The following is a 22448-nucleotide window of genomic DNA, read 5'->3' on the forward strand; positions in this document are numbered from 1 at the left end:
AAGATAATCCATCCACCTGACAGGTGTGGCATATCAAGAAGCTGAAGAAACAGCATGATCATTACTCAGGTGTACCTTGTTCTGGGGACAATAAAAGGCCACTCTAAAATGTGCAGTTTTGTCACACAACACAATGCCACAGATTGTGCAATTGGCATGCAATTGGCATGCTGACTGCAGGAATTTCCACCAGAGCTGTTGCCAGATAATTTAATGTTCATTTCTCTACCATAAGCCGCCTCTAACGTAATTTTGTCCTGACTGCAGTTCGGCATCGTAACTGACTTCAGTGGGAAAATGCTCACCTTCGATGGCTACTGGCACGCTGGAGAAGTGTGCTCTTCACGGATGAATCCCGGTTTCAACTGTACTGGGCAGATGGCGTCATGTCGGCCAGCGGTTTGCTGATGTCAATGTTGTGAACAGAGTGTGGTGGGGTAATGGTATGGGCAGGCATAAGTATGGACAACGAACACAATTGCATTTTATCAATGGTAATTTTAATGCACAGAGATATCGTGATGAGATCATGAGGCCCATTGTTGTGTCATTCATCCGCCGCCATCACCTCATGTTTCACCATGGTAATGCACGGCCCCCTGTACACAATTCCTGGAACCTGAAAATGTCCCTGTTCTTCCATGGCCTGCATACTCACCAGACGTCACCCACTGATCATATTTGGGTTGCTCTGGATTGATGTGTACGACATCGTGTTCAAGTTCTCGCCAATATCCAGCAACTTTGTACAGCCATTGAAGAGGAGTGGGGCATCATTCCACAGGCTGCAATCAACAGCCTGATCAACTCTATGCGAAGGAGATGTGTTGTGCTGCATGAGGCAAATGGTGGTCGCACCAGATACCGACTGGTTTTCTGATCCACACCCCTACTTTTATTAAGGTATCTGTGACCAACAGATGCACATCTGTATTTCCAGTCATGTGAAATCCATAGATTAGGGCCTGATGAATTTAGTTCACTTTACTGATTTCCTTATATGAACTGTAACTCAGTAAAATCCCCAAAATGGTTGAGTTTATATTTTTGTTCAGTCAATCAATCAATCAATTTTATTTTATATAGCCCTTCGTACATCAGATAATATCTCAAAGTGCTGTACAGAAACCCAGCCTAAAACCCCAAACAGCTAGAATGCAGGTGTAGAAGCACCTGTGTATTAACAAGACGCGTCATGTACTGCTCCTTCATTTTTAGAGGAGCAAATTCAATTTCTTTGAATTGACAACATGCAAAAGAAACTACAGTGTACATTGTATATGTTTACCTTATAAATGGATGAAACCCCTTAGTTTCAATTGACACGATGCTTCTGCCGTTTACTTCTCAATGTACCTTTTGCTCCCATAATTGCTATTTTCTTGTGTTGGCATGGTTTTGGAGATTGCACAAGGGAATACATTCGATACAGTGTTTGCACACACTATCTGAACCCAGTGCAAGATGTACTAACCGTGGTGCATTCATTCAACTCATTTCTCACAAAGAAATATGAAGAGAAGAGAATATATTTTGGAAAAAAACTATTTTAAGAGTTTATATTTGTAATAAATTCACAGTCTGAAGCTCCTGACATGTAGAAATACTACATCATCCTGCTTTCCAAGTGATTGATCAACTAATCAAAATCAGGTTTATAAGGTCATATTTTGTACAATATTACTATCTGGCTTTTATGCCCCATATTTTACATTTGAGCACTCAGCTTTAGTGTAAAAGGAACTAGAATTGAAGCAAATGCTATGAAGAACCAGTTAGAATATGAATAGTGGCAAAATGTGTCTATATTGGATTCCAAACAAATATCATGAATTATTCATGTATGATTGAAAGGGAAATGATTGAGTAGTCTGCTATGGCCTCTTCTTCCTCAAACAATAAGAATTAGATGGGTAATTCCTCTTGTCCCAAGAACCCCGCCACAGTTCCATTAAAACAGATAGATCCCAATAGGAAACTACAGAGGACCCCTGTACCTTACCACAGATAGATCCCAATAGGAAACTACAGAGGACCCCTGTACCTTACCACTTTACTACTTTTCTGTTCCACAGGTCTCTTTTGTTTGTTTATATGAAGCATAGTGTGCTCAGATTAAAGGGTGATGGTTTCACCCAGAGGCTGTTGCTATGGAAATAGGTCTGCTGTAGTTATAATAGGCCATTCATGTTTGATTAATTGTTTTTTCAACGCTTCTTGGTTTGTGAAGACCATTAAAGAGCAGCTCCACCGAAAATTGAAAATTAATGGATTTTTTTCCTTTCTCTTTTTTTGCTAAAGCTATTCACCGTGTTTGAGAAGTGGAGTGATGGTGTTTTGAATTATGATTTGAGGTTGGAAAATACTGTTTTGTGTGGGGTGAGGTTAAAGCGTGGTTATTTGAAATGCAAAAGGAATGTCTTTGTTCAGGCAGCTTTTTGTAAGCTGCTGCCGAGTCAAACAAAAAAAAATCTTACGTCCTGTAAATATTTTGGGGGTTTTCAAAGCAAAGAGTCTGTTAAACATTATATTACCAGTACATTTTATTCTCAGCTACCTACTGGGGCCAATTATGATTACAGTGCTGCAGACCCTTCATCTCAGAGGCTCTACTTGTGTTTATCAAGATCTCATATGCTAAGGCCCCTGCAATTAGATATTTTTAGCACAACACTAATGTGTAATGTATTATTTAACTCATGAATGTTTAACAGGGCTTATAAATGCTAGTTGATCACTTTCTGATCTGTAAATTGACTAACATTCCCCAGTTATGCTTGCGTTAAGGCCTGCTTTGGTCCGTGTATGTCCTGATAGATGTTGAATGTATTTTATTTTAGATCTGTTAGACTACTAAGGGCGTAACTTCATGAGGACTCTCTTTAATCAGTTGAAAGCATGTATCCTCCTTTAGTGGGTCAACTTCCAAAAATGAACTTGGAAGTGCAGTGTTTTTTCTACTTGAATGACCAACCAGAGTAATTTTAGTCTATAGGCTAATGTTCTATGAGCAGAGCTTGTGCTCTGAATCATCCTGGTAGTGGAAAATCAGAGTAAACGTTGACCCTGTTGCCACCTGGGGGTCCCAAATGATCCTAAGGATGTCGTACCGTGGCAAGACGCCTCCCACCTCACTTTGAACGTGGTTATGTGATTTATTCAGTTGGGTTTGGAACAGGTAGTCTTTGATTGCTGATTGTTGGTGTGCTTGTTGGTTTGATTGTTGGTGTGATTGTTGGTGTGATTGCTGGTGTGATTGTTGGTGTGATTGTTGGTGTGATTGCTGGTGTGATTGCTGGTGTGATTGTTGGTGTGATTGTTGGTGTGATTGCTGGTGTGATTGTTGGTGTGATTGTTGGTGTGATTTTTGGTGTGATTGTTGGTGTGATTGCTGGTGTGATTGTTGGTGTGATTGCTGATGTGATTTTTGGTGTGATTGTTGGTGTGATTGTTGGTGTGATTTTTGGTGTGATTGTTGGTGTGATTGTTGGTGTGATTAATGATACTGTATGTTGTTCAAGGTCATTTGCACCTCAGCACTAGACTTGACATTCAACACATCAAATCTTGCCTCAAAGCACAATCAAGATAAAAATGTCCAGAAAAGTGCAATTTAGTGGAGGAACTCATGGTGTATGTTTCAATCGTGACTGAGGAGAGTGGGAAAATCAAGATAAGTTGGCTTCCGACCAGTCCTAAGGAGATCAGTGGGACCAGTGAACCCGGGAACGACACACTCACTTTCTTTGATCTCCTACCTACCGCTTTCCCTCTTCAACGCAGGCGCCAAGTTTTTAGGCAAATTGGGAATATACTGTACAATTGATGAAGTTAACGTAGTAAAGCTGGTCTTCTTCTCTCACCCAGATCCAGGAGATGACTCGCCACGACGGCTCACATTATGACCTCAGCCGTCACAACCCCCATCTGATAAACATGTCACCTAGGATACTGTCCCATCAGCCCATGAGTGCACTGTCCCAACTGAACTCTCAGGTTGGCCGGAGCGCTCTTACCCATGGTTCTCCCTCACCTCCTGGAAGTAAATCAGCCACACCCTCTCCCTCGAGCTCTACACAGGAAGAGGAAACCGATTCACACCATAAGGTACTGATGTGGCAATGCTTCTTTGATTTCGCTGAACCTAGGGAAAGTCAGGGTGTTGCTGTCGTTGGTGTTGGGTGTTGCACGGCTAAAGGAAATTGTCAAATAGTGGTTAATCTATAACTAGATTTTTTTTCATACAGGATTGTGTGACTTGCTGTCACGTTGTTGAATTTGTGTATGTATGGCAGAATGACAGTGATTTTATGGCAATTATTCAACAAGCTAGTGTATTTCTGAGAGCCTGCGTATCTCCAATCTCATAGGTAATAAAGGACCATCTGGTGTTTTTTTTATATTGGCTTCAAATCCTAGTTCAAACTGAAAGTAATGCAGCTTTTTATTTTCCTTTTTGTTATAATTGTTTTTCTGTCTAAATTATTTCACTTGAAATGTTCCCGTAATGTGGGATTTGCTGAGAATCTGTTATCACCATGTCACCTCCTTAATTGTCACATTAAGAAAGGATCATGGAGAAACAACTTCTTACTCCCTTTCCAGTTATGTTGTGGATCCTTTTGTTTAAATTCCCTTGTTGCTTTATATATGTTCACATAACGGGTATTATTGCTGTTCTCTAGGCCCTCTCCATAGCGATTAACAGAAGCTCTGTTCAATTCTTTATATTGCAGCAATGGCAACAGGGATGCATTTGGATGTTTTTGTCTGTATTCGTCTGTAATACGTCTCTATTAGATATGGGAGATAGAACTTGAGGCAACATACTGTAGTTCCAAACCAAATGACTTGAAGCAGCAGTCTTCTATACTGTGTATGTAACGATCTTCGTCTGGAGAAAGAGAGGAGGACCAAAGTGCAGCGTCGCAAGTGTTCATGATGAAACTTTAATAGAACATACTGAACACTGAAATACAAAACAATAAATTGAACGAACGAAACCCGAAACAGTTCCGTGTGGAACACACAGACACGGAAGACATCCACCCACGAAACCCAGGTGAAAAAAGGCTACCTAAGTATGATTCTCAATCAGAGACAACTAACGACACCTGCCTCTGATTGAGAATCATATCAGGCCAAACGAAAAAAACAACATAGAAACACAAACATAGATAACCCACCCAACTCACGCCCTGACCATACAAAACAAAGAAATAACAAAAGAACTAAGGTCAGAACGTGACAGTGTACTGTAGTGTTCTAGACCTCTACACACCTATCAATAGATGTGTTTCTCCGCTGTGGGGTAAACAAGTTGAAAAGGACAGGAAAGGAAAGGAAAGGACAGGAAAGGAAAGGACAGGAAAGGAAAGGACAGGAAAGGAAAGGACAGGAAAGGAAAGGACAGGAAAGGAAAGGAAAGGAAAGGACAGGAAAGCTCGAGGGAGTTTATGTGTGCCTCAATCCCTCCCAGCTCTTTCATTTGAAACAAGGACACGGGAATAAATACTCAATAAGTGACATTCATTTAATTTATGTAAATCCATACAACAGAGCATACAGAAATGACTCACCAATCAGGGCTCTCGTTGGATTTGTTTCCGTTTACCTGTTGGGATTAGAAAAGAAGAACATGAATGTATAATTGAATCTGGGGGTTTCTATAGTGTTGTTGCATATTTATCAGCCTCTGTACACAAGCACACAGTGATACAACGTTAGACCAGCACATTTTCTGCAACATAATATTTTCTCCACCATACAAGCTCCCCACTGTGCATGACTGTCCATGTATGAATAAAAAACGATTACCATCAGTATATAATTCCATTAGCCTCCAATGTATTCAACATCCACATCAAAGCTAGTAGAAACAGAGGTGATTTTGAATACATTTTGCTCCGTTGCACAAAAGTTGGAATCTATTATCTTAATGAAAGACTGCCGTCGGGAATGTCAGGTGAGAAATGTACAGTTTTACCTAGTCCGGGAAGAAATGTGTTTGTGTTGTTTTGATAAATCATTTTTGACAATGTAAACAACGTATTGCTGAAGAAAAAAAGACAGTTTAAGTTGGAATATATAATGGTAGTGTTATATTAGATTTGAGAGATTAAATCTCAGTTTCTGTTCATAGAGTACAATTCAAAGCAAGAGAGTATTAGTAGTATCATACTGTAAATACATGTTCTACAAGTAAATACAATGTTCTGTGTTTGATGTGAACAGGTTTAGCTTGTTACATTGAATGTTTCTTTACTGAGAATTCTAAATCAACCCGAGTACTACTGTAAATCGTAGTTTAAGAGGGAAGTTGTTTGCAATTAATTTTGTTCACTGTGGATGTCTCAATTACTTGCAATGGATTTAATCAAACAGTCATTACGATGAAAATGGAGTCTAAATTAGTTTTATTTTGTTTTTCGCAGCAAAAGTTCATAAACATTATTGTCTATTAACTTAGTAAGAAGATAAGAGGTAAGTCATACTTATGCTTACACTGGCCTGGCAACTCATCTCTTGATGTTGGGGATGCAAGCTTGTTTGACTTGTCTGGTGGGCGTTGACACGGATGAGTTGGCACACTGACCATGTTCATTTGTCTACGTGAGGCAGTGAAACGTTACCAACGTAAGGAGCTGTGCACTGAGGTGTGAAGTGAGAGGAGTGGGGAGTGTCTTGTCACTGTGTTCTGTTGCTCTCCTCAGGTAGTAGAGAGGAGAATGTACATAATGATTTCGAAAGGGAACAGTTGATACTGCGTTTCTTACCCGTGTCATACAGTATAATTCTCTGTGAGTGAGCAGTTGTCTTCTTGTTCAGTCTTCAAACAGAAAGACAGGAGACAAATGCATCGTTTTTTTATATTCTTCCAGATGACGGGCGAGAAGCGGCCTTCCTCAGAGATGATGAAGCCCAAGACCAAACCGCAGAAGAAGAAGAAGAAAAAGGACCCCAACGAGCCGTCGAAGCCCGTTTCGGCCTACGCCCTCTTCTTCAGGGACACCCAGGCGGCCATCAAGAGCTCAAACCCCAACGCCACCTTCGGGGACGTGTCCAAGATCGTGGCCTCCATGTGGGACAGCCTGGGGGAGGAGGCAAAACAGGTACACACACACACACACCAATACATACACGTCTATACACACACACACTGAACACACACACCCACACACTCCGAAAGTAGTGGATAAAGTTTTGCAGCTCTTTATGACATAATTGCATTCCTGATATAATAACATTAACTTTAACGGCATAACACTTTTACAAACATATATATATACAGTCGTGGCAAAAAGTTTTGAGAATGACACAAATATTAATTTTCACAGTCTGCAGCCTCAGTTTGTATGATGGCAATTTGCATATACTCCAGAATGTTATGAGGAGTGATGAGATGAATTGCAATTAATTGCAAAGTTCCTCTTTGCCATGCAAATGAACTGAATCCCCCAAAAACATTTCCACTGCATTTCAGCCCTGCCACAAAAGGACCAGCTGACATCATGTCAGTGATTATCTCGTTAACACAGGCGTGAGTGCTGACAAGGACAAGGCTGGACATCACTCTGTCATGCTGATTGAGTTCGAATAACAGACTGGAAGCTTCAAAAGGAGGGTGGTGCTTGGAATCATTGTTTTTCCTCTGTCAATCATGGTTACCTGCAAGGAAACACATCCCGTCATCATTTGTGCGTTGCACAAAAAGGGCTTCACAGGCAAGGATATTGCTGCCAGTATGATTGCACCTAAATCAACCATTTATTGGATCATCAAGAACTTCAAGGAGAGCGGTTCAATTGTTGTGAAAAAGGCTTCAGGGCACCCAAGAAAGTCCTGCAAGCGCCAGGACCGTCTCCTAAAGTTGATTCAGCTGCGGGATCAGGGCACCACCAGTACAGAGCTTGCTCAGGAATGGCAGCAGGCAGGTGTGAATGCATCTGCACGCACAGTGAGGCAAAGACTTTTGGAGGATGGCCTGGTGTCAAGAAGGGCAGCAAAGAAGCCACTTCTCTCCAGGAAAAACATCAGGGACAAACTGATATTCTGCAAAAGGTACAGGGATTGGACTGCTGAGGACTGGGGTAAAGTCATTTTCTCTGATGAATCGCCTTTCCAGTTGTTTGGGTCATCCAGAAAAAAAGCTTGTCTGGAGAAGACAAGGTGAGCGCTACCATCAGTCCTGTGTCATGCCGACAGTAAAGCATCCTGAGACCATTCAGGTGTGGGGTTGCTTCTCAGCCAAGGGAGTGGGCTCACTCACAATTTTGCCTAAGAACACAGCCATGAATAAAGAACGGTACCAACACATCCTCCGAGAGAAACTTCTCCCAACCATCCAGGAACAGTTTGGTGACGAACAATGCCTTTTCCAGCATGATGGAGCACCTTGCCATAAGGCAAAAAAAACTAAGTGGCCCGGGGAACAAAACATCAATATTTTGGGTCCATGGCCAGGAAACTCCCCAGACCGTAATCTCATTTAGAACTTGTGGTCAAATCTCAAGAAGCGGGTGGACAAACAAAAACCCACAAATTCTGACAAACTCCAAGCATTGATTATGCAAGAATGGGTGCCATCAGTCAGGATGTGGCCCAGAAGTTAATTGACAGCATGCTAGGGCGGATTGCAGAGGTCTTGAAAAAGAAGGGTCAACACTGCAAATATTGACTCTTTGCATCAACTTCATGTAATTGTCAATAAAAGCCTTTGACATATGAAATGCTTGTAATTATACTTCAGTATTCCATAGTAACATCTGACAAAAGTATCTAAAGACACTGAAGCAGCAAACTTTGTGCAAATTCATATTTTGGTCATTCTCAAAACTTTTGGCCACGACTATATATATATATATATATATATATATGATCAGTCAACACAACATAAAGGTACACAACATAAAGGTACACAACATAAAGGTACACAACAGAAAGGTACACAACAGAAAGGTACACAACATAAAGGTACACAACATAAAGGTACACAACAGAAAGGTACACAACATAAAGGTACACAACAGAAAGGTACACAACATGGCCAACCTTCACTTCAAGTGTTTCTTCCAGCCAGAGCCATGGAGGCCTACAGTATATTGAAGAAACAGTGTACAATAATCCCAATGTAGCTAAATGTCAGTAAACACAGTCATCTCTAGCCAACACCTCACGCGTCTGTCAGAACATACGCTCCATAGAATCTCTTGTCAATGAGAAGAAATGTTATATTCACACAGTAGTCACAGAAAACAATAGTTAAACCAACAACAAACCTTAGACAATCATCTTTGTTCTAGCCATAGAGGGTGAGGCAGAATAAAGGCTCATGTCAAAGAAAGTCAATACCTCATTTGTAGTCACAAATAGTAGCACATCCATCAACCTTAAAGTGATAGTTCACTTCAAAATCAAAATGTGTCAGATGTTTCCAGACCTCGTCCATATAGCTGCATCTACGCCATCTACGCTACAGATGGTGTAGGTATGGACTGCTCTCATTAATAGATCAATTTTAAGGATGATAACATCTGATGAACTTTGATTTCGGGCTGAACTGTCAACTTAATATCTCATTTATTAGGATCTGTTCATTTCAGCCCATAGGAGGGGTTTGTAGGAGAAATGAATGCTCCTAGATTGTTTCAATGCAGTCTGTTCTTAATGGCATTACAAGCAGTGAAAGAGCATCACGATTGTCATGAAAATGTCCTTATTTGCCTTGATTTGAACTTTGAACTGTGGAACACATACAGGTACAGCAACAGTATCATTTCCATGCATTTCATTTTAATATTTAGCACCTTTATTTACCAATAAATGGTGAATACTGTGAAACATTGCACCATACGAATTGCACCATAGATTAAAAGGGTTGGAAACAAAACAACCAAGGACTAGGTACCATATGCAGAGCTCTATCTGCAAAAATATGATTCTGAGACGATTGGCTTTAACGTTCCGAACCCTCATTGGTTTGAATGGTGTCAGCAATGTTTAACTTGTGTTCTTCTGAACTTAGCAACATGCATTGCGGTATTTAGAGTAATACAGTGCATTCGGAAAGTATTCAGACCATTTGACTTTTTCCACATTTTGTTACATTACAGCCTTATTCTAAAATTTATTAAATTGGTTTTGTTGCTAATTTATTAAAAATACAAAACTGAAATATCACATTTACATAAGTATTCAGACCCTTTACTCAATACTTTGTTGAAGCACCTTTGGCAGGGATTACAACCTCGAGTCTTCTTGGGTATGACGCTACAAGCTTGGCGCACCTGTATTTGGGGAGTTTCTCCCATTCTTCTCTACAGATCCTCTCAAGCTCTGTCAGGTTGGATGAGGAGCGTTGCAGAGATGATCGATTGGGTTCAAGTCTGAGCTCTGGCTGGGCCACTCAAGGACATTCAGAGACTTGTCCCGAAGCCACTCCTGCGTTGTCTTGGCTGTGTGCCTAGGGTCAATGTCCTGTTGGAAGGTGAACCTTCGCCCCAGTCTGAGGTCCTGAGCGCTCTGGAGCAGGTTTCCATCAAGGATCTCACAGTACTAGTCTCCCAGTTCCTGCCGCTGAAAAGCATCCCCACAGCATGGTGCTTCCACTACCATGCTTCACCATAGGGATGGAGCCAGGTTTCCTCCAGACGTGACGCTTTTCATTCAATCTTAGTTTCATCAGACCAGATAATCTTGTTTCTCATGTAATGTGCCTTTCACAAAGGAGTGGCTTCCATCTGGCCACTCTACCATAAAGGCCTGATTGGTGGAGTGCTGCAGAGATGGTTGTCCTTCTAGAAGGTTCTCCCATCTCCACAGAGAAACTCTAGAGCTCTGTCAAAGTGACCATCGGGTACTTGGTCAGCTTCCTGACCAAGGCCCTTCTCCCCCGACTGCTCAGTTTGGCCGGGCAGCCAGCTCCAGGAAGACTCTTGGTGGTTCCAAACTTCTCCCATTTAAGAATGATGGAGGCCACTGTGTTCTTGGGTACCTTAAATGCTGCAGGTCCCACAGTTGACAGTGCATGTCAGAGCAAAAACCAAGCCATAAGGTCGAAGGAATTGTCCGTAGAGCTTCAAGACAGGATTGTGTCGAGGCACAGATCCGGGGAAGGGTACCAAAACATTTCTGCTACAGTATATAGACAGGTGTGTGCCTTTCCAAATCATGTCCAATCAATTGAATTTACCACAGGTGGACTCCAATCAAATTGTAGGAACATCTCAAGCATGATCAATGTAAACAGGATGCACAGGATCTCAATTTTGAGTCTCATACCAAAGGGTCTGAATACTTATGTAAATAAGGTATTTCTGATTTTGATTTTTAATACATTTGCAAACAAAAAAAGGTTTTTGCTTTGTCATTATGGGGTATTTTGTGTAGATTGCTGAAGAAAACATTTTATTTAATCCATTTTAGAATAAGGCTGTAACGTAGCAAAATGTGTAAAAATTCAAGGTGCCTGAATACTTTCCGAAGGTAGAGAACATTGAACAGAACAATGTCAATAACAACATTTTGACAAAAATGGCTTTGTGATGCATGACTTATGTGATGCCTGGCTTATGTGATGCATGATTTGTGTGATGCATGGCTTATGTGATGCCTGACTTATGTGATGCCTGGCTTATGTGATGCCTGGCTTATATGATGCCTGGCTTATGTGATGCCTGGCTTATGCGATGCCTGACTTATGTGATGCCTGGCTTATGTGATGCCTGGCTTATGTGATGCCTGACTTATGTGAAGCCTGACTTATGTGATGCCTGACTTATGTGATGCCTGGCTTATGTGATGCCTGGCTTATGTGATGCCTGACTTATGTGATGCCTGACTTATGTGATGCATGTCGTGTATGAAGGAACGAGATGTTATTCATGAAGTATATACTCAATGTAGATCTCATTATTACACATCAATTACAATGGCAATGCAAGCGTAGTGTAATTACTGTGGATACTCTTTCCCATAGGGTTACAGCAATGTCAAGTTTAAGAAACCTGGGCCCCATAGCAACAAATGAGATAGTCTGATGATGTCGGTCCAAAACAAGACTGTTATTTTTAGAATATCCATTCGGGCAGGGACCTATTGCGTGTCAAATAAAAGCACCTGTCTCTATGACAAAGTGCATCGCCATCGCACACCGTAAGTGTGTTTTTCCCCAAACCTACTTTATACAGCTGGACATTGGGAGGCTAGGTGTCCTTTTATTTGCAGTTAATTATTGCCTCCTTCACCAGGCCCTCTTCAGCATGAATCTTCATTTTGCTCCTGACACCCTTGAATGCGAATTCTTCATTTCCTGCACTTTTATTTATATCTGTTGCCCTGGTGATTTGATCATGCTGAGAATACTAGATTAGCAATTGCCTCGTCCTTGAATCCGCCTCAAGGACATCTGTTCCTGAGATGTTATTGTTTGCTGGATTCTTAACCCTCTGGTGTCCTGGCTCTTTCAACATTTTATGTTCAACACTCTGTATTCTTTTTCTGATGTCATTTTATTCTCCAAACAAAGATTACATTGAATGGGATTTGTCCTTCACAGGAGGATTATCTGTAACAAAAAGAGAAGACTGTTAAAGAGAAACTCTTCCGTTGAAATAATACATTGATATGTTGTCCTATACTTAATTGTACTCAATTGGGCGGTGCTGTCTTGTGTTAAATCACGCTCTTTAGCCCACAACAGCCAAATCAACTGAAGATGATGATACAGATCATCATGATACAAAGTTGATGATTACACATACAGAGATTATGCAAAGGGGAGGAGCTTCTTCCTTTGAGTGACACCATAAATTATATTAAAAACACCTTTTCATCAGCAACAATATATCAAATAAAATTGGCCACCATATTGGAAGGGCCTTAGAAATGGAGCTATAGACTGCCTATTTCTATACAGACAATTCCTGAATAAATAGAAACTGAGGATTGCTGTTTCTTCTAGAGTTTGACTGTTGTCAGTTCTACAGTACTGATGAGGTGTACTTCTATATCACAGACCCTCTGGAGCCAGCATAACTAGAATGTAAACACATTCCCTTGCCACAGACATATTTGTTTTAACAAATGAATGCCCCCTGTTTCCAATTACCTGTGTTAGAAAACAAGCAATTCCCAATTGAAATGATAAGATAGCAGCACTGAATCTTCTTTAGTATCAGATTTATCAACATCATAAACTATCTTATTCTGTGAGCTCGATTCCCGTTTAGTTATTTTGTACTACATGATTATTGTTCGCCAAGCTGTGCTTGAGCATATTAGAGGCATCTTTTTTAATGTATTTTTATGTTCGTAGCCTCATCGGAAACTTTTCTTTTCTCATATAGAGTATTTCATCCCCTTAGGTCTCTGCTTTGTGGTCTAAGATCAATCGGTGAATTTGTCTTTGTTATTCTTCAAGGTGACTATGTGTTCCAGCCCCCTCCCAAAAGAAAAAAAAAGTTATTGTTTTTGTTGTTCAGATTCAGATCAATCCCCAGTTTTACGACTATAAAGGAAAAACAGTTAGAAAGGGGAAAGAAGTGCTTAGCTTTATTTAATTGAGTCTGTTGTGTTGTAGGTGTGCTTCCATGAAAGGTCAGAAGAGAGAGAGAAACACAGGCAAAAGACAAGCTTTTGAACCAAACCCTCTCTATATCTCTTACTCCCCTTTCTGCATCTCTCTCTCTCTTTTTTCTCAGTCTCTCTTTCTTTCTAACTATTTCTTAATCGCTCTACCTCCTTCAATCCCCCTCTTCCTCTCTTTTTCCATCCGATTCTCCTCTCCCTCGCCCCTACCTCCTTCAATTAGCTCTCTCTTTCCCTTTCCCCTCTCCCTGAGCCTACCTCCTTCAATTTCTCCTCTCTTTTCCCCTCTCCCTCTCTTTCTCCCTCCTCCCCCCAACCTCTCCATATCGCTCCCTCTGTCTATCCCTTCTCTGTCTCTCTTTGTCCCTCCGTCTATCCATTCTCTGTCTCTCTCTATCTCTCCCTCCGTCTATCCCTTCTCTGTCTCTCTCTATCTCTCCCTCCGTCTATCCCTTCTCTGTCTCTCTCTATCTCTCCCTCCATCTATCCCTTCTCTGTCTCTCTCTATCTCTCCCTCCGTCTATCCATTCTCTCCCTCTCCTTCTCCCTCCTCCCCAACCTCTCCCTCGCTCTGTCTATCCCTTCTCTGTCTCTCCCTATCTCTCCCTCTGTCTATCCATTCTCTCCCTCTCCTTCTCCCTCCTCCCCAACCTCTCCCTCGCTCTGTCTATCCCTTCTCTGTCTCGCCCTATCTCTCCCTCCGTCTATCCCTTCTCTCCCTCTCCCTCTCCTTTTCCCTCCTCCCCCCACCCTCTCGATCTCTCTCCCTCAGTCTATCCCTTCTCTGTCTCTCCCTTCGTCTATGCCTTCTCTGTCTCTCCCTATCTCTCCCTCCATCTATCCCTTCTCTGTCTCTCCCTATCTCTCCCTCCGTCTATCCCTTCTCTGTCTCTCCCTATCTCTACCTCCGTCTATCCTTTCTCTGTCTCTCCCTCTCTCTCCCTCTGTCTATGCATTCTCTGTCGCTCCCTATCTCTCCCTCCATCTATCCCTTCTCTGTCTCTCCCTTCATCTATCCCTTCTCTGTCTCTCCCTCTCTCTCCCTCAGTCTATCTCTTCTCTGTCTCTCCCTTCGTCTATCCCTTCTCTGTCTCTCCCTTCGTCTATCCCTTGTCTGTCTCTCCCTCTCTCTCCTCCGTCTATCCCGTCTCTGTCTCTCCCTATCTCTCCCTCCGTCTATCCCGTCTCTGTCTCTCCCTATCTCTTCCTCCGTCTATCACTTCTCTGTCTCTCCCTATCTCTCCCTCTGTCTATCCCTTGTCTGTCTCTCCCTAACTCTCCCTCCGTCTATCTCTTCTCTGTCCATCCCTATCTCTTCCTTCGTCTATCCCGTCTCTGTCTCTCCCTATCTCTTCCTCCGTCTATCACTTCTCTGTCTCTCCCTCCGTCTATCACTTCTCTGTCTCTCCCTCCGTCTATCCCTTCTCTGTCTCTCCCTCTCTCTCCCTCCGTCTATCCCTTCTCTGTCTCTCCCTTCGTCTATCCCTTCTCTGTCTCTCCCTCTCTCTCCCTCCGTCTATCCCTTCTCTGTCTCTCCCTCCGTTTATCACTTCTCTGTCTCTCCCTCCGTCTATCCCTTCTCTGTCTCTCCCTCTCTCTCCCTCCATCTATCCCTTCTCTGTCTCTCCCTCCGTCTATCCCTTCTCTGTCTCTCCCTCTCTCTCCCTCCGTCTATCCCTTCTCTGTCTCTCCCTCTCTCTCCCTCCGTCTATCCCTTCTCTGTCTCTCCCTCCGTTTATCACTTCTCTGTCTCTCCCTCCGTCAATCCCTTCTCTGTCTCTCCCTCTCTCTCCCTCCGTCTATCCCTTCTCTGTCTCTCCCTCCGTCTATCCCTTCTCTGTCTCTCCCTCTCTCTCCCTCCGTCTATCCCGTCTCTGTCTCTCCCTCTCTCTCCCTCCGTTTATCCCTTCTCTGTCTCTCCCTTCGTCTATCCCTTCTCTGTCTCTCCCTATCTCTCCCTCTGTCTATCACTTCTCTGTCTCTCCCTATCTCTCCCTCCGTCTATCTATTCTCTGTCTCTCCCTATCTCTCCACCCGTCTATCCATTCTCTGTCTCTCCCTATCTCTCCCTCTGTATATCCCTTCTCTGTCTCTCCATATCTCTCCCTCTGTCTATTCCTTCTCTGTCTCTCCCTATCTCTCCCTACGTCTAGCTCTTCTCTGTCTCTCCCTTCTCTTCCTCCATCTTACTCTTCTCTGTCTCTCCCTCTGTCTATCCCTTCTATGTCTCTCCCTATCTCTCCCTTCGTCTATCCCTTCTCTGTCTCTCCCTATCTCTTCCTCCGTCTATCTCTTCTCTGTCCATCCCTATCTCTCCCGCCGTCTATCCATTCTCTGTCTCTCCCTATCTCTTCTCTGTCTCTCCCTCCGTCTATCTCTTCTCTGTCTCTCCCTCCGTCTATCTCTTCTCTGTCTCTCCCTCCATCTATCCCTTCTCTGTCTCTCCCTCCGTCTATCTCCTCTCTGTCTCTCTCTCCGTCTATCTCTTCTCTGTCTCTCCCTCCGTCTATCCCTTCTCTGTCTCTCCCTCTGTCTATCCCTTCTCTCTCTGTCTCTCCCTATCTCTCCCTTCGTCTATCCCTTCTCTGTCTCTCCCTATCTCTCCCTCTGTCTATCCCTTCTCTCTCTGTCTCTCCCTATCTCTCCCTTCGTCTATCCCTTCTCTGTCTCTCCCTATCTCTCCCTCCGTCTATCTCTTCTCTGTCTCTCCCTCCGTCTATCTCTTCTCTGTCTCTCCCTCCGTCTATCTCTTCTCTGTCTCTCCCTCCGTCTATCTCTTCTCTGTCTCTCCCTCCGTCTATCCCTTCTCTGTCTCTCCCTCTGTCTATCCCTTCTCTCCCTGTCTCTCCCTATCTCTCCCTTCGTCTATCCCTTCTCTGTCTCTCCCTATCTCTCCCTCTGTCTATCCCTTCTCTGTCTCTCCCTATCTCTCCCTCTGTCTAGCTCTTCTCTGTCTCTCCCTATCTCTCCCTCCGTCTATCTATTCTCTGTCTCTCCCTATCTCTTCTCTGTCTCTCCCTTTGTCTATCCCTTCTCTGTCTCTCCCTCTCTCTCCCTCCGTCTATCCCTTCTCTGTCTCTCCCTCCGTCTATCCCTTCTCTGTATCTCCCTATCTCTCCCTCTGTCTATCCCTTCTCTGTCTCCCTATCTCTCCCTCCGTCTTTGTCTCTCCCTATCCCTCCCTCAGTCTATCCCGTCTCTGTCTCTCCCTATCTCTCCCTCCGTCTTATCTCTTTTCTGTCTCTCCCTCCATCTATCCCTTCTCTGTCTCTCTCTCCATCTTCTTTGTGGGGGAGATGGGGGAGATTGTGGGGGTAATCACTCAGTTGGTGTCGGCAAGGGTTCAGGAGTTATTGTCTCCTATAATTAACTGGTTATCAAACAAGAAGATTTCATTAAGGTACAATTACCAGCTAATTCTTGCAGGACACCCCCCCGTGTCAGGATTACGACCGTGGCATATGCTCCCTTGAAGCTTTGTTATTTCTAATTCATCCCGACCTGCAGCCTCTGACGGCTTCAATCGCTAATGAATGCACTCACTTTGGAATAATTAGAGAATCCTTAGGCATGGTAATTTATTTAAAAGTATCCGTCGTCGGACGAATCATTAGCTGTGTTAAATGAATTTGAAATGAAAGCTGCTGGGTGTACTTAGGGGTGCGTTAAATAGGCAGCGCCGGCTCTATCATTATTTAAGGGCTGAGGAGCTAAGGTTGCAACTTCCAACCTAGAAATATCATCACAGTCTGTTCAATTTTTTTGTTCTAGGATTAAGATATATGTCCAGATGTTTTTGTATATATTAACAGACTTCGATATGAATATATGCCATGTGGAAACAAAGCAGACAAGGATGACACATCACCATATATGGTCACTCCCCTCCTCCTCCCTCCATTCGCTCTATTTTGACATTCATGCCATTAGAGGGAGAGAATAGAATAATGCAGATATATGATTGAGATGGGAGGATAAACATCAGTTCTTGAGGCAAAGCCTCTTTTTACTCCCCCTCTGCAGTGCAAGTGTGCATTTGTGTGTGTGTGTGTCTGTGTGTGTGCGTGCGTGTGTGTGTGTGTGTGTGTGTGTGTGTGTGTGTGTGTGTGTGTGTGTGTGTGTGTGTGTGTGTGTGTGTGTGTGTGTGTGTGTGTGTGTGTGTGTGTGTGTGTGCGCGCGCGCGCCCGTGTGTGTGTGTGTGTGTGTGTGTGTGTGTGTGTGTGTGTGTGTGTGTGTGTGTGTGTGTGTGTGTGTGTGTGTGTGTGTGTGTGTGTGTGTGTGTGTGTGTGTGTGTGTGTGTGTGTGTGTGTGTGTGTGTGTGTGCCTTATCCACAGTGTGTGTCTGTGTCTTTCAGATGTGAGCGCACACATGTGTTCGTTGCTAGCTTGTCTGTGTGCATTTGCAACGTATGAATGCCTAATGGTAATTCTGACCCATCTCTATCAAAGAACGACCTGTCTATAAGAACTCTATGAAGAGAACTTTAATTATCCTCTCTCTGCTCATGCAGTCTATTTTGTAGAAGGACTCCCTAGAGAATCCAAGAGCGGGAATGTGCATCCCAAAAGCTTATTACCTACACGGTGCACTACTATACTTAAAAGTAATGCACTATTTAGTAAATAGGGTGCCGTTTGGGACGTAGGCAAGGGATTTTTCATCCATTTAAAGACGGACTCTTGTTTTCTTACCATCAAAAAGGAACGGGGGCCTCAGTCTCAGCCTCGGCAAACGCTGGCAACCCCACATGACTGGCACGCTATTATATTAACTTGAATTCCCCTTCTGAACGTGTATCATTTCAGGTTTGTTCGGCGGATGTCCATTGCCTAATGCTGTTTGGAATGTTTGTCTCGTCTACATGCTTTGATGGGACATCAACTCTAATTTAGCGATGTGTTGCTTCCATGGAGGTAAAAACGGTGTAGCGAAATGCAGAGTGGCAAATAGTGTTTTCTACCTCTATTTCATCACACCCCTCTCTCTGTAAACGCCACATCTCCACCTGTTATCCCTCTCCTCCTCCCTCTCTTCCTCAACTGCACATTCTCTTCAGACATGTTCGATCACTGTGGGAAAACCAACACAATCTGAATGGGATGTTTCTTTTTCCAGTGGTTCACATGGTATTGATACTATATGCATCATTGAGTCAAATATTGTGTCTTCTAGGTTGGGAAGGAATAGGGACCAGAGTTGAATTCAGTGTGGTGAAACGTTCAAAATGTTGCAGACAAAATCCTCCATTCAACCTGACAGACAATCATTTCTGTTCTACAGTATACATTTCTATCTGAAAGTTCTATAACACCCTCCTGAACAGGACCCCAGGGCTTTTAGCACTGTACTTCAAAAGAGTGTCTGCTAAATGATAAAAATGTATGTAAAATGCCTAGCCTCAAAAAGAGCATTTTCTAAATAATGTAAAAAACAGACCACTGCTTTGTTTCTGTTTGTCTCTCGCAGGGCTACAACAAGAAAACAGAGTGATTTTAGTCTAACACATTAAAAAAACACTACATTTTACTGTACAATACTGCAGCGCTTACTATAGAATTCTATAGTAAACCGTAGTATACTGCAGAATACTATACTACACACTGTAGTATCCCTTAATCATGTATAGTACTTACGATAAAATGGTGTAGTATTCTTTAGAATAGTATAGTAAATACTACAGTATTATCTGGGGGGGAAAAGAACTGTGGTAACAACTGTCGTAAACACTACAATAATGTCCACAAAAACACGTGTAACTATAGTAAATACTAGAGCATATCATTTACATTTAAACTTCCCATCCCCCTCCCCCATGTCCCAATTTGTGACATCTATAAATTAGAAACCTATATGCCAAGTATAGACCATATATTCTGTTCCCTACAGGTTATAGAGAAGTGTAGAAGCTCTGAACTGTCTGTTCAGACTGCAGTCTTGCTTATCTACAGGTAATGCTCTTTTCGCGTTTCTCCAGTAGGTTTCCTGAAAGAGAAAACCTCCATGTCAAAGATAACAATACAAAAACAAATATTAGTAAATAAATATTATATTAATCTGCAAAAACACTATTGTAAATACTACATTAATCTGCAAAAACACTATAGTAAATACTACATTAATCTGCAAAACACTATAGTAAATACTACATTAATCTGAAAAACACTGTAGTAAATATCAATCAATCAATCAATCAAGTTTATTTTATATAGCCCTTCGTACATCAGCTAATATCTCGAAGTGCTGTACAGAGACCCAGCCTAAAACCCCAAACAGCTAGAATGCAGGTGTAGAAGCACGGTGGCTAGGAAAAACTCCCTAGAAAGGCCAAAACCTAGAGAGGAACCAGGCTATGAGGGGTGGCCAGTCCTCTTCTGGCTGTGCCGGGTGGAGATTATAACAGAACTATGCCAAGATGTTCAAAAATGTTCATAAGTGACAAGCATGGTCAAATAATAATCATGAATAATATTCAGTTGGCTTTTCATAGCCGATCATTAAGAGTTGAAAAACAACAGGTCTGGGACAGGTGGCGGTTCCATAACCGCAGGCAGAACAGCAGCAAGGCCAGGCGGACTGGGGACAGCAAGGAGCCACCACGCCCGGCAGTCCCGACGTATGGTCCCAGGGCTCAGGTCCTCCGAGAGAAAGAAAGAGAGAAGGAGAAAATTAGAGAGAGCCAAGATTTTCAAAATGTTCATAAATGACAAGCATGGTCAAATAATAATCAGGAATAAATCTGTTGGCTTTTCATAGCCGATCATTAAGAGTTGAAAACAGCAGGTCTGGGACAGGTAGGGGTTCCGTAACCGTAGGCAGAACCGTTGAAACTGGAATAGCAGCAAGGCCAGGCGGACTGGGGGCAGCAGGGAGTCGTCATGCCCGGTAGTCCTGACATATGGTCCTAGGGCTCAGGTTCTCAGAGAGAGAAAGAAAGAGAGAACGAGAGAATTAGAGAAAGCATACTTAAATTCACACAGGACGCTGGATAAGACAGGAGAAGTACTCCAGGTATAACCAACTGACCCTAGCCCCTCGACACAAACTACTGCAGCATAAATACTGGAGGCTGAGACAGAAGCGGTCAGGAGACACTGTGGCCCCATCCGAAGATACCCCCGGACAGGGCCAAATAGGAAGGATATAACCCCACCCACTTTGCCAAAGCACAGCCCCCGCACCACTGGAGGGATTAATCTGAAAAAACACGATAGTAAATACTACACTAATCTGCAAAAACACTATAGTAAATACTACATTAATCTGCAAAACACTATAGTAAATACTACATTAATCTGAAAAAACACCAGAGTAAATACTACATTAATCTGCAAAAACACTATAGTAAATACTATATTAATCTGCAAAAACACTATAGTAAATACTACATTAATCTGAAAAACACTGTAGTAAATACTACATTAATCTGAAAAAACACTATAGTAAATACTACATTAATCTGCAAAAAACACAATAATAAATACTACATTAATCTGCAAAACACTATAGTAAATACTACATTAATCTGCAAAAACACTATAGTAAATATTATATTAATCTGCAAAAACACTATAGTAAATATTATATTAATCTGCTAAAAACACTATTGTAAATATTATATTAATCTGCAAAAACACTATAGTAAATATTATATTAATCTGCAAAAACACTATTGTAAATACTACATTAATCTGCAAAACACTATAGTAAATACTACATTAATCTGCAAAAACACTATAGTAAATACTATATTAATCTGCAAAAACACTATAGTAAATACCACATTAATCTGAAAAACACTGTAGTAAATACTACATTAATCTGCAAAACACTATAGTAAATACTTAAGTGATAATGCTCAAGAAGACGGTTTTTATTATTATTATTTTATTTATTTCACCTTTATTTAACCAGGTAGGCTAGTTGAGAACAAATTCTCATTTACAACTGCGACCTGGCCAAGATAAAGCAAAGCAGTGCAACCATAACAACAACACAGAGTTACTCATGGGATAAACAAACGTACAGTCAATAACACAATAGAAAAATCTATGTACAGTGTGTGCAAATGTGTATGGAGTGTATGGAGGATATATTGACACGGGTGTTGTTAGGTCCGAGAAGAAGCCGAGGGACGGCAAACCATGCCAATCATCCAAACACTGTCTTTGAGGGCATTATCACTTTTGTAGAACGGGTTACCAACCTATTCAAATAATGATTGACACATTTTCATTAAACGTAATTTTGATGAATTTATTCATAACATTTCTAGGGTTGCTACTAGAGGTTGACCGATTAATCGGAATGGCCGAATAATTAGGGCCGATTTCAAGTTTTCATAACAATCGGAAATCGGTATTTTTGGACACCGATTTTTTTTATTTTACACCTTTATTTAACTAGGCAAGTCAGTTAAGAACTCATTCTTATTTTCAATGACGGCCTAGGAATGGTGGGTTAACTGCCTTGTTCAGGGGCAGAACGACAGAATTTTTCCTTGACAGCTCAGGGATTCAATCTTGCAACCTTATGGTTAACTAGTCCAACGCTCTAACCACCTGCCTTACATTGCACTCCACGAGGAGCCTGTCTGTTACGCAAATGCAGTAAGAAGCCAAGGTAAGTTGCTAGCTAGCATTAAACTTATCTTATAAAAAACAATCAATCAATCATAATCACTAGTTAACTACACATGGTTGATGATATTACTAGTTTATCTAGCATGTCCTGCGTTGCATATAATCGATGCGGTGCGCATTCGCGAAAAAAGACTGTCGTTGCTCCAACGTGTACCTAACCATAAACATTGATCCCGTTCTTAAAATCAATACACAAGTATATATTTTTAAACCTGCATATT

The 22448-nt window shown here is 42.1% G+C and overlaps 1 protein-coding gene across 5 annotated transcripts in view; it reads left to right on the forward strand.

The window, feature by feature from the left end:
* Window positions 1–22448, forward strand: part of LOC129815687 (TOX high mobility group box family member 2-like) — a 238069-nt gene that overhangs the window by 200163 nt on the left and 15458 nt on the right. For 3 of the 5 annotated variants that reach the window (XM_055869715.1, XM_055869714.1, XM_055869716.1), the window contains 2 exons: window positions 3868–4107; window positions 6882–7112. In XM_055869715.1, the coding sequence (XP_055725690.1) occupies window positions 3868–4107; window positions 6882–7112 (471 nt within the window). The remainder of the gene's footprint in view (window positions 1–3867; window positions 4108–6881; window positions 7113–22448) is intronic. The other 2 variants (XM_055869718.1, XM_055869717.1) reach the window with 1 other exon arrangement.

The sequence above is a fragment of the Salvelinus fontinalis genome, chromosome 18 (assembly GCF_029448725.1).
Source record: "Salvelinus fontinalis isolate EN_2023a chromosome 18, ASM2944872v1, whole genome shotgun sequence".
In the NCBI taxonomy this organism is placed as follows: Eukaryota; Metazoa; Chordata; class Actinopteri; order Salmoniformes; family Salmonidae; genus Salvelinus; species Salvelinus fontinalis.